This window comes from Mandrillus leucophaeus, unplaced genomic scaffold, assembly GCF_000951045.1.
Source record: "Mandrillus leucophaeus isolate KB7577 unplaced genomic scaffold, Mleu.le_1.0 Scaffold3, whole genome shotgun sequence".
Lineage (NCBI taxonomy): Eukaryota > Metazoa > Chordata > Mammalia > Primates > Cercopithecidae > Mandrillus > Mandrillus leucophaeus.
Window position 1 is genome coordinate 2,789,456 of NW_012103142.1, and position 12,145 is coordinate 2,801,600.

General features: G+C 47.8%; 1 protein-coding gene across 3 annotated transcripts in view; it reads left to right on the forward strand.

The window, feature by feature from the left end:
- The first annotated feature begins 888 nt into the window (after positions 1 to 888).
- The window catches only part of ARMC12 (armadillo repeat containing 12), a 12,887-nt gene continuing 1,630 nt past the window's right edge, over positions 889 to 12,145 (forward strand). For 2 of the 3 annotated variants that reach the window (XM_011986570.1, XM_011986571.1), the window contains exons 1-5: positions 889 to 1,122; positions 2,180 to 2,325; positions 2,538 to 2,672; positions 11,543 to 11,716; positions 11,858 to 11,929. In XM_011986570.1, coding sequence (XP_011841960.1) covers positions 960 to 1,122; positions 2,180 to 2,325; positions 2,538 to 2,672; positions 11,543 to 11,716; positions 11,858 to 11,929 — 690 coding nt within the window. In that variant the 5' untranslated portion in view covers positions 889 to 959. Of the gene's footprint in view, positions 1,204 to 2,179; positions 2,326 to 2,537; positions 2,673 to 11,542; positions 11,717 to 11,857; positions 11,930 to 12,145 lie in introns of all 3 variants that reach the window. The other variant, XM_011986568.1, reaches the window with a different exon arrangement.

The window sequence follows — 12,145 nt, forward strand, 5'->3', positions numbered from 1 at the left end:
GAGATGCAAAGGTTGCTGTCCTCAAGAGCTTTTTATCAAACAGGTAAACTTTAGGGCAACGCGCAGATGCTGGAAAAGGGTGGATTTGCCTCAGAGTCTGTGCATGCTTTCTAAGATGCTCCCCTCCTTTTCATCCTCTGATGCAGGGAGGGAACCCTACCTGAAGAAACACCCTAAGGCCCAGGGGTAGATCTCGGGTGGAGCGATCACAGATGGGAAGGCCCGGAAAGAAAAGGAACAGGGTTGTCAATAGGCATACCCCAAACGCCCCTCCCAGAAATGCCCTAAGGGCTCAGCCCAGAAATGGACCTCTGCTGCCCTCTAATGGCAGAAGGGCAGCCTCTGGCACTACCTACTGGAGCCCCACCTTAAGGAAGAGGGGATGTGAAGGACCCTTCTGCCCTCTCCCCTTTTATTCCCCTTCCGTCTTATGTTTCATCTCCTGTGGTCTCTAAAGCAGAATCTTCTCTTTTTTTTTTGAAATGGAGTCTTGCTCTGTTGCTTAGGCTGGAGTACAGTGGCATGTCGGCTCACTGCAACCTCAACCTCCCACGCTCAAGTGATTCTCCTGCCTCAGTCCCCTGAGTAGCTGGGATTACATGTGTATGCCATGATGCCTGGCTAATTTTTTTGTATTTTTAGTAAAGACGAGGTTTCACCATATTGGCCAGGCTGGTCTCGAACTCCTGACCTCAAGTGATCCGCCCACCTCGGCCTCCCAAAGTGCTGGGATTACAGGTGTGGGCCACTGTGACTGGCTCCATCTGTTCTCAAGCACCCCTGGCTGCCCCATTTCCTGACCACTACCCTCCATCCCATCATCTCCCCAGTTTCCTTTGTTGCCTGGGTTCCAATTCTGGTACCCTGGTTCCTGACCCTGCCAGAGTTCTGGTTCCGGAAGGCCCCCCATAGGTGCCTTGGGCCTAGCTCTCACCCGGGCCCAGGGCAACACTGAAGTCATGGGCAAGAGCATCCCCCAATACCTGGGGCAACTGGACATCCGCAAAAGTGTAGTGAGCCTGGCCACAGGCGCCGGGGCGATCTACCTGCTCTACAAGGCCATCAAGGCCGGCATAAAATGCAAACCGCCCCTCTGTACCAACTCACCCATCTGCATCGCCCGTGAGTGTCCGGGCCCTGGGGAGAGGGCTCTGCCCCAGGAGGCACCTGCTCCCGAGGCCTCTGCTGTGGGAGGGCCCAAAGGTGACGCCTCCAAGTTCCTCTTTCCTTTGTCTTTCTCTTCTCCACCTTCCTCAAGCCCACCCTACAGCATCCTAGGCAAGGCCCTGCTAGAGATGCTAGCTCAGGGTCCCTGGATCTCACTCAAGTGGATCCTCAGACTCATCTCGCAGGTCTCCAAATGCTACATTTCCTCTGGCTCGCAGGATTCCACTTCTCGGAAACTTGGTGTCAGCAGCTCCCCGCATTTTCTGCCCCAGGAACTTGAGGCTTTAAGGAAAGGGAAAATTGGAGGACTTACTATATGCCCAGAGCTTCCACTAGTCCACATGTTCTTTTGTGCAGAGTAGGAAAATGAGCCCCTTCTGCAAGACTCTTTATTGCCATCTACTGGAAGATCATTACCATATACGGGTTATGATAAAATACTACTTGTTACCGCCAAATGCCAGACAGTTGTTAGAGTAAATGGACAAATCTATGATGGTACGTTATGGACAATACCACATTAGATAGGGTGCCCTTGTGCAGTAAACATTCGTTCAACTGTACATGGTGGTCCTGCATATGGCGAGAAGGCTTCTCCGAAAGGGCAAGGCAAGGCAAGGCCGGGCGCGGTGGCTCACGCCTGTAATCCTAGCACTTTGGGAGGCCGAAGTGGGCGAATCATGAGGTCAGGAGCTTGAGACCAGGAGCTCGAGACCATCCTGGCTAACACGGTGAAACCCCGTCTCTACTAAAAAATACAAAAAAATTAGCTGGGCGTGGTGGCAGGCACTTGAAGTCCCAGCTACTCAGGAGGCTGAGGCAGGAGAATGGCATGAACCCAGGAGGCAGAGCTTGCAGTGAGCCGAGATCGCGCCACCGTCTCAAAAAAAAAAAAAAAAAGAAAGAAAAGGCAAGACAGCCTTGTCCCCAGGTCCCTGTCCCCCACTTCCCAACCCCATTCTTTCATCACTTCTGAGTCCACAGCCTAAACTGGGCTGGGGTGGCTGTCTAGGCCTGGCAGTCGAACGAGAGCGGCACGGGCGGGACTCGGGTGAGCTCCGGAGGCTCCTCAACTCTTTGGAGTGCAAACAGGATGAGTACGCCAAGAGCATGATCCTGCACAGTATCACTCGCTGTGTGTACTTGCTGGAGGCTGAGGTGAGGGAAGGGAAGCAGGAGGTCCCCCCTAGCCGGCCCGGCCCCTGGGGGTTACGGCCGATCCCTGCCCCTGGAATGGCCAGACTGTATCCTGGGACCTCTCTCTGGCTGATAGTGGGAGGGGTGTGCTGAGGGATCTTGGTGACGTGGGGGTCAGTGGGCCCAGAACACCCGCTTCTCCTGCCTCTTCCATCTCTCCCCACATACTCCAGGCCTCTGCTTGTACTACGGATGACATCGTGTTGCTGGGCTACATGCTGGATGACAAGGACAACAGTGTCAAAACCCAAGCTCTGAATACACTTAAAGCTTTCTCTGGCATCAGAAAATTCAGGCTTAAAATCCAGGTGAGCCTAGGGATGAGTGGTGGGGCACGCAGGATGCCTATAGTCCTTAAGTCCTTTAATTGCCATAGGATAAATGGGCATATTCCGGAAGTTTGTTTGGGTGTGAATTTGTAACCCAGAAATAGGTGGGAAAATGGTGGTCAGATTCCCAGCAGGGTCATGAAGGCCTTTGAATTTCAGGATGAAACTGAATTGAGGCACTAGTGGTATCTCTCCACCCCAAATAGAAGGACCCCCGCTACCCCACAAGCTCCCTGCTACTGCCACTGCCACGTTTTTCTGACACCAACCAATTCCCAACACTGGCTGGGTGTTCAACAATTCAATTCAGTTCAGACACTATCCATAGTTTAGAGCAGACCTCACAGGTTAAGTGCTGAGTCCCCCAAGACTTCCCCCCAACTTCAGGTACCAGTCATAGGTCTGACTTCCGGCTGGTCCGCTATGAATTCGGGGGTTCCCACAACTCCCTTTTTAGATTTAGTAATTTGCTAAAATGGCTCCCAGAACTCAGGAAAGTACTTTACTTACTGCTACTGTTTTTCAATAAAGGACACAACTCAGGAACAGCCAAATGGAGGAGACACATAGGGCAGGGTGTCAGGGACGGAGCTTCCAGGCCTGTTCCCAGACCAAACTGAGGGTCGGGCTGCTATTGCTCGTGGCCCAATAACGAGATGCAGATGAACTGGGGAGGAAGAGAGTTTTTATTTCTGTAACCGGTTACAGGGAGAAGGCCTGGACATTATCGCCAGACCAACTCAAAATTACAAAGTTTTTCAGAGCTTGTTACCTTCTAAGCTATATGTCTATGTGTAAGTGTGCATTTATCTAAAGACATAAGTGATTAACTTCTTTTAATCTATAACTAAGGTCTGAGTCCTAAAGACCTTCCTCTGAAGCCTCAGTAAATTTACTTAATCTAAATGGGTCCAGGTGCTGAGGTGATTACCCTTATTTTGTTTCCTGCTAAATGAAGGAGTTTTGAGGAATTCCTTCAGACCCCCAATAAACTTGTTTGTGGAGGCCTGGGGAGCTTCCTCAGACCCCCAGTAAAACTTGTTTAATCCTGAATGGGTACCATTAAGAATTCCTTCGTTATGTTGTCATGCTTTAAGGTCCAGGAAAGGCCTAAGCAAAACTCTTGGTGGGCTTTTGTTACATCCCAGCCTTTGTGTAACGGCACTGGCTTTGAACATTTAACTTAACCACGCAGTCAGCACTGAAACAGTTGTTATGGAGGCCTGCCACAGGCCCACTTCAGGAGCGCCCTGCTGTTCCCAGTACCTCCACGTGTTCAACAACCAGGAAGCTCTTTGAACTCCATTGATTAGAGGTTTTTATTATGTAGTCTTGATGAATTAAATCATGTCCAGCTGCTCACCCCTCCCCAGAAGTTGGGAGCGAAGCTGAAAATCCCAACCTTCTAATCATGCCTTGGTCTTTCTGGTAACCAGAAGCTATCCAAGGGCCCTGCCTGGAGTCACTTCATTAGCATAAGCTCTGTTGTGACCAAAAAGGGTTGGTTTGCAGTAACAAAGGACACTGCTGTCACTCAGGAAATTCCAAAGGTTTCAGGAGCTCTGTTCCTGGAACTAGGGACAAAGATCAGATGTATTTTTTATACTCCATCCCCTGTGGCTGTGTTAATCGGAGGTTGGTGTCAGGGCCACGGATACCTTCTCCATTTCTCCATAGAGAAAATGTAAAATACCACATGTCACTTCCCCCTTTCCCTGCTATTATACCCCCAAACTTATAGTATCCACACCCATCCTCCCTGCTTTCCTGCTGCTGCCATGAAAAAATGGCTTTCTCCTGGTCTGTGGCCAGTGATAGTCTCAATCCTGCCTCCCACCCCTTCCTTAAGGGCCTCTCTGATTGCTTATGCTCCCCGTCAGCACGCAGTAGGCTCCGACCCCTCCCATCTTACAAAGCATAAACCAAAAAACCTCTTCCTTGACCTCCACATCTCTTCCTGGCAAATAGTCTATCTCTCCCAAATTAAAAACAAATAAAATACGTAAAACTTGCAAATATCGTATATGTGTAAGGTAGAAGGAATAACAATAAAACAGAACATGCCCACGCCAAGAAATAGAGCACAGCCCCCTCCCCCATCTCAGCTGCCTCCCCCACCAGAGGCAGTCATTGCCCTGCATTTTGTTTAGCAGTTCCGAATTTTCCTTGTAGTTTTACCATATATGTATGTATCCTTGCACATTCTAGCAGGGCACAGCAGATAATAAAGAGGTAAAATATAGTCTGGTATGTTTTTAAGCTTCATGTACATGCAAGTAGATGGTTTCTGTTCTGTGGTTGGGCAGCTCTGCCTCCTTCTTCTTTTTTTTTTTTTTTTTTTAGGCAGGTCTCATTCTGTTGCTCAGGCTAGAGTGCAGTGGCGCGATGTTGGCTCACTGCAGCCTTGACTTCCTGGGCTCAAGCAATCCTCCACCTCAGCCCCACTAGTAGCTACGATTACAGGTGTGCACCACCATGCCTGGCTAATTTTTGTATTTTTTGTAGAGACGGGGCCTCACTATGTTTCTCAGGCTGGCCCTGAACTCATGGGCTCAAGGGATCCTCCCGCCTGGGTCTCTTTCACCGCTCTATGGCAGTCTCTTTCGTGACACTCTGCCACTTGCCCGTTGGTAGACATTTGCATTGTTTCCAGGTGCTTGTCACACTCACATTGTGCTGTGAACATTCTTGTGTTCATTTCCCTGTGTGCCTGAGAGGATTACAGGGTGTGTACGCAGGAGTGGAATGGTTTGGTCAAAGGGTATGCCCAACTTTTCCAGGTGGGTGGTATCCATTTTCACCCCACCAGCCCTGCACGAGTTTTCTGTTGTGTCATAACCTCACTAACATTTGATAATTTCGCATTTTTTTTTTTAAGACAGAGTCTTGCTCTGTTGCCCAGGCTGGAGTGCAGTGGCATGATCCCAGCTCACTACAACCTCTGCCTCCCAGGTTCAAGCAATTCTTGTGCCTCAGCTTCCAGAGTAGCTGGAATCACAGGCGTGCACCACCACGCCTGGCTAATTTTTTTGTATTTTAGTAAAGACAGGGTTTCACCATGTTGATCGGGCTGGTCTCAAACTCCTGGCCTCAAGTGATCTGCCTGTCTGGGCCTCCCAAACTGCTGGGATTACAGATATGAGCCACTGTGTGTGATCCACATTTTACTTTTTGGTATCAAACTTTTTTGGGGAAAAACTTCTCTTTACATGTATCCTCAAAATATGCACAACTATGATATATCAATAAAAGCAAACACACAAAAGAATAAAAACAGATTGAGAAACAAACAGAAAAATATACCTGGAGAGATCTCTGCTTGCTGCCTTATCCCTCAGCCTTCTCAAGTGCAGTGGTGTGATCTTGGCTCACTGCAACCTCCACCTCCAGGACTCAAGTGATCCTCCCACCTCAACCTCCCTAGTAGCTGGGATTACAGGCGTGCATCAATACACTCGGCTAATTTTTGTACTTTTTGTAGAGGTGGGGTTTTGCCATGTTGTTCAGGCTGGTCTCAAACTCCTGAGCTCAAGTGATCCACCCGCCTCAGCCTCGCAAAGTGCTGGGATTGCAGGTGTGAGCCACCACGCCTGCTCAGGTTGTGATTCTCAAGCATATTATAATCACCTGGAGAGCTTGTTAAAAGCAAATATTTTGGTTGGGCATGGTGGTTCAAGCCTGTAATCCCAGCACTTTGGGAGGCTGAGGTGGGCAGATCACCTGAGGTCAGGAGTTCGAGACCAGCCTGGCCAACGTGGTGAAACTGTCTCTACTAAAAATACAAAAATTAGCCAGGCGTGGTGGCGAGCGCCTGTAATCCCAGCTACCCAGGAGACTGAGGCAGGAGAATCACTTGAACCCGGGAGACGGAGGCTTGCAGTGAGCCAAGATAGCACCGTTGCACTCTAGCCTGGGCCACAGAACGAGACTCCATCTCAAAAAACAAAAAACAAAAAACAAAACAAAGATTTTGGGACTGCATGCCCAGAGAGTTCAGTTCAACAGGAGAACTTTTTCACAAATCCTCCAGGAAATTCTGATGCAGGCAGCCTGAGCCCCTTTCTTCCTTTTCTCCAGTGTCTTTTTCCTGAGGGCCTGACCCCTGGTTCCTTTTCAGGTGAAAGTAGTTACTGCTTGGTCTAAATTTCCATCTAGCTGTGCCCTTCTGGATCTCTGCAGCCTGTGGGCTCCCCTGCCTTCCCCATGGCCAGCTGCTACTAGGCATATCCACTTAGATGCCCTCCAAGTTCTCTAACCCAACATATCCAAAATGGAGCTCACCCCATTCCCTAAATCAGCCCACTCCCTCTAGGGGGCTCTTGGACCATCAGGCCCTTTGGGTCTGCCTCAAGGCTCTCAGCATAAAGTGCATGATTGGTGATGGGCTGCACCTCCTTGCCCTAACCCCAGCAATGTACAATGCATGCTTTGTGCTCTCACATGCTCCCCTGCTGCTGTTCCCTCATTCTAAAACCCTGTCCCAGACTTGCTGACTCCCGCCTGTCCTGCAGGTCTCCATGGTTTTTGAGGGGTGGGGGAAGGGAAGAGCAGGGTACTGATGGGAGTGCTCACTTCCACTCCAGGACTCTTGCTTACTTCTTACATGGCTCATAAAGGTGCAGCTCGTGAGGTTACCTGTCTTTGGTAATACCTCTAGGTCTAAGCATCTTACTTTTTTTTGAGACGGAGTTTCGCTCTTGTTGCCCAGGCTGGAGTGCAATGGCGCGATCTCGGCTCACCGCAACCTCTGCCTCCTGGATTCAAGCGATTCTCCTGCCTCAGCCTCCCAAGTAGCTGGGATTACAGGCATGCGCCACCACACCCGGCTAATTTTTTGTATTTGTAGTAGAGATAGGGTTTCTCCACGTTGGTCAGGCTGATCCCAAACTCCCAAGCTCAGGTGATCTGCCTGCCTCGGCCGCGCAAAGTGCTGGGATTAAAGGCGTGAGCCACCGCGTCCTGCACGCATCTTGCATCCTAGGACCCAAGATCCCTTTATTCACTCAATAAATGTAATATTGAACACTTTGTGCCAACACGCTCTCTAAGTACAGGAGAGAAAGCAGTAAACAGAACAGGGAAGATCCCTGTGCTTGTGGAATTTATATTCTAACATGGCAAGGCAAGCAATATACAAATAAGTAAAATATATAGTGTGTTTCATGTGGTAAGTGCCATGGAGTAAAATAAAAGTTGGGGAGTGGATAAAGGAGACTGGGTAGGGGTGATATAGTTTTCAAGAAGAAAATCTTGAATCCAGGAGGCCTGTAATCCCAGCTACTCAGGAGGCTGAGGAAGGAGAATCACTTGAACCCAGGAGGTAGAGGTTGCAGTGAGCCGAGATCACGACACTGCATTCCAGCCTGTGTGATGGGAGTGAGATTCCATCTCAAAAAAAAAAAAAAAAAAAAGGGAGAAGAAAATCTCTTGGGATGTTGGGTTTGGTGAAGAGTTCATGACACCAAAAACATGATCTGTAAAAGGAAAATCAATACATTGGACTTTATTAAAATTAAAAACATTTGCTCCATGAAAGATCCTGTTAAGAGGATGAAAAAAGCTGCAGACTGGGAGAGTATATTTGTTTTTTTGTTGTTTTTTTGTTTGTTTGAGATGCAGTCTTGCTCTGTCACCCAGCCTGGAGTGCAGTGGCGTGATTTTGGCTCACTGCAACCTCCGCCTCCCGGGTTCACGCCATTCTCCTGCCTCAGCCTCCTGAGTAGCTGGGACTACAGCCATGCACCACCACGCCTGGCTAATTTTTGTATTTTTAGTAGAGATGGGGTTTCACCATGTTGGCCAGGATGGTCTCGGTCTCTTGACCTCATGATCCGCCTGCCTTGACCTCCCAAAGTGCTGGGATTAGAGGTTTGAGCCACCGTGCCTGGCTGGGGGAGTAGATTTGAAAATCGCATATCTGATAAAGGACTCAGCTAAATTATATCAAGTCCTTTCAAAACTGAATATTAGGCTGGGCACGGTGTATCATGAGGTCAGGGGTTTGAGACCAGCCTGGCCAGCATGGTGAAACCCCGTCTCTACTAAAAATACAAAAACTAGCTAGGTGTGACGGTGGGCACCTATAATCCCAGTTACTCAGGGGACTGAGACAGGAGAATCACTTGAACCTAGGAGGTGGAGGTTGCAGTGAACTGAGATCACGCCACTGCATTCGAGCCTGGGTGACAGAGTGAGACTACATCTAAAAACAAAAACAAAAACAACCCTGAATGTTAAAACAAGCAGTCCAATTAGGAAATGGGCAAAAGACATGAACAGATATTTCACTGAAGAGAATATATGGATGGCAAATAAGCACATGAAACCATGTGTAATATCACCAGCCATTAGGGAAATGCAGTGAAGACCACGCTGAGATATTACTGTGCACCTATTAGAAGATCTAAAATCAAAATTAGTGACAATATCAAATGCTGGCAAAGATATAGAAAAACTGGATCTTTCCTATATTGCTGGTGGGAATATAAATGGTACAGCAGCCACTCTGGAAAATAGTTTGGCAGTTTCTTTCAGAACTAAACATACATTTACCAACCAGCAGTTGAACTCTTGGGCATTTATCCTAGAGAAATGAAAACTTATATCTGCACAAAAACCAGTACACGATTGTTGATAGCAGTTTTATGTGGAATAGACCCAAACTGGAAACAACCCAAAATGTCTGTCAATAGGTGAATAGTTAAACAAACTGGTATAGCCATTACCATGGAATGCTACTTAGTAATAAAAATAAAAACGTAATATTGATATGCACAACAACTTGGATGGCTCTCAAGGGCATTATGCTGAGTGAAAAAAGCCTATCTCAAATGATCACATAAAGTGTGATTTCATTTATATAATATCCTCAAACTTAAAGGGTCATATATAGAGATGGAAAACACAAGTGGTTGCCTGGGCTTTGGGCTGGGGGAGCAGGTGGGAGTGACTCTAAAGGGGTCTCTTGAGAGAGATCTTTGTGGCAATGGGACAGTTCTGGTGGGATAATCTGTTGGCTGCAGTTGTGGTTACACAAATATATGCATGTGCTGAAATGACATAGAACTATGCACACATATTGCACCAACACCAATTTCTTAGTTTTGAAATTGTACTATAATGCAAGATATGACCATAGAGGAGAACTGGGTGAAGAGCACTGGGACCTCGCTGTACTATTTTTGCAACTTCCTGTAAATTTATAATCATTTCAAAATAAAGGCCGGGTGCAGTGGCTCATGCCTTGTAATCCCAGCACTTTGGGAGACCGAGGTGGGCGTATTACCTGAGGTCAGGAGTCCAAGACTAGCCTGGCCAACATGGCGAAACCCCGTCTCTACTAAAAATACAAAAATTAGTTGAGCACGGTGGTGTACACCTGTAATCCCAGCTACTCAGGAGGCTGAGGCAGGAGAATCGCTTCTACCCGGAAGGCGGAAGTTGCAGTGACCCGAGATGGCACCACTGCACTCCAGCCTGGGCAACAGAGTGAGACTGTCTCAAAATAAATAAATAATAAAAAACAAAATTTAAAAAACGAAAATGTGTGTTACACATGACAATGCTATAGAGAAAAATAAAATAACAGTGGGGGGTGGTAAGGAAGGCTGGGATGGGGGTGGTTAGAGAAGGCCTTACTGAGAAGGTAACATTTTAATGAAGTCTTAAAGGAGGTGTGAGAGTGAGTTGTGAGTCTCTGGGGATAGAGTGTGCTAAGCAGAGAGCACAGCCTACGCAAACACCCTAAGACAGGTGTGTACCTGGCATGTTCACAGAATGTGTAAGAGGCCATTGTGATGGGAACCTTGGTCATGAGGGAGAGAAGAAAAGATGGAGTCCAAGAAATAGTAGGGAGAGCAGGGCAGATCACATTGGACCGTATGCCACTGTAAGGACTTTAGCTTTTACACTGAATGAAATGGGGGCTCTTGAGCAGAGGAGTGACATGTCTAACATGTCAGCTGCTCTGAAAGTAGATGCAGAATGGAAGCAGGGAGACAGGAGGCTATTGCAGAAATCCCGGTGAGATGCCAGTGGCTTGAAAGAGGGCGGTAGAAGTTGGGGTGAGGAGAAGTGGCTTGAATTTTGATAGATTTTGAAGGTAGTGCCTACAGGATTTTCTGAAGGATTGGAAAAGGAGTGTGAGAGAAAGAAAGGAGTTGATGCCAACAATTTTTGGCATGAGCCACTGGAAGGAAAGTGTAACCCATAGCTGAGACAGGGAAAGCTATAGAAGGAGCAGGTCTGGGGATGGGGGAGCGTGTTAACTCTGAGAGCTCTGTTAGACATTCAGGGAGAAAAGTGGAATTGGCAGCTGCATATGAGTCTGGAGTTCAGGGGAGGGGCAACATAGCTGGAGCTAGAGACATAAAGGGGAGAATCACCAGCATGTGGATTGTATTTAACATTGTGAGTCTGGATGATACCGGTACGGGAGTGAGGAAGGTAGAAAAGAGGAGGTTGGGCAGAAGAGCTAGGAAAGAAGTCTGTATAAAAAAAAAAAAAAAAAAAAAAAAAAAAAGAAGACAGTGGATGATAGAAAGAGAAGAAGCAAAAAATAAAAGATGTGAGGGAGAATTTGCAGTGAGCTGAGATCCGGCCCCTGCACTCCAGCCTGGGCGACATAGTAAAACTCCATCTCAAAAAAAAAAAAAAAAAAAAAAAAGCCAAATAAAGAATTTCAAGGCGTGGGAGTGGGTAATTGGGTCAAATGATGTTGAGAGTTAGGGAGAATTGTCTATTGGGTTTGGCCCAGGGGACATCCATGGGGAGAGTGAAGAGTAAAGTCAGATACCTGGATAGTGGTGATCACCTGTAAAAGTAAGCCCTTTTGTTCTCCCCCACTCCAGGAACACTCCATCAAAGTACTCGAACTGATCTCCACCATCTGGGACACAGAACTGCACATTGCGGGCCTCAGACTCCTCAACAACCTTCCGCTGCCCGACTATGTGCATCCACAGCTGCGACGGGTGATGCCTGCCTTGATGGAGATCCTGCAGTCAGACTACATCCTGGCACAGGTGCCTGAGGACCATGGCCAAGGGCCTGCCTTGCTGACCAGCCCTAGCACAGCACTTAGAGAGAGGAGCAGAGGTTGATGTCTTCCTTGCTCAGGCTCAGACTCACCTGCCTTCTCATGCTTTACTCTTTCCTTTATTCAGGTGCAAGCCGTACGACTGCTGAGCTACCTGGCACAGAAGAATGACCTTCTCTATGACATTCTCAACTGCCAGGTGAGAAAGAAATTGAAGAGGGGCTGATGAATGGCAACTCAGGTATAGGGGGAGGGAAGAATCATAGCATCTCCAGACAGATTTACCCCTGATGAGTTGTTTTAATTATCTTCCTGCCTCTGCACTAAATGCATTGAAAATCATCCCTGTTCTGTTCCCTGCAGTAGAAGGAGATGCCATTTTGTTGGGAGAGGGATTCCCTTTTTTTTTTTTTTT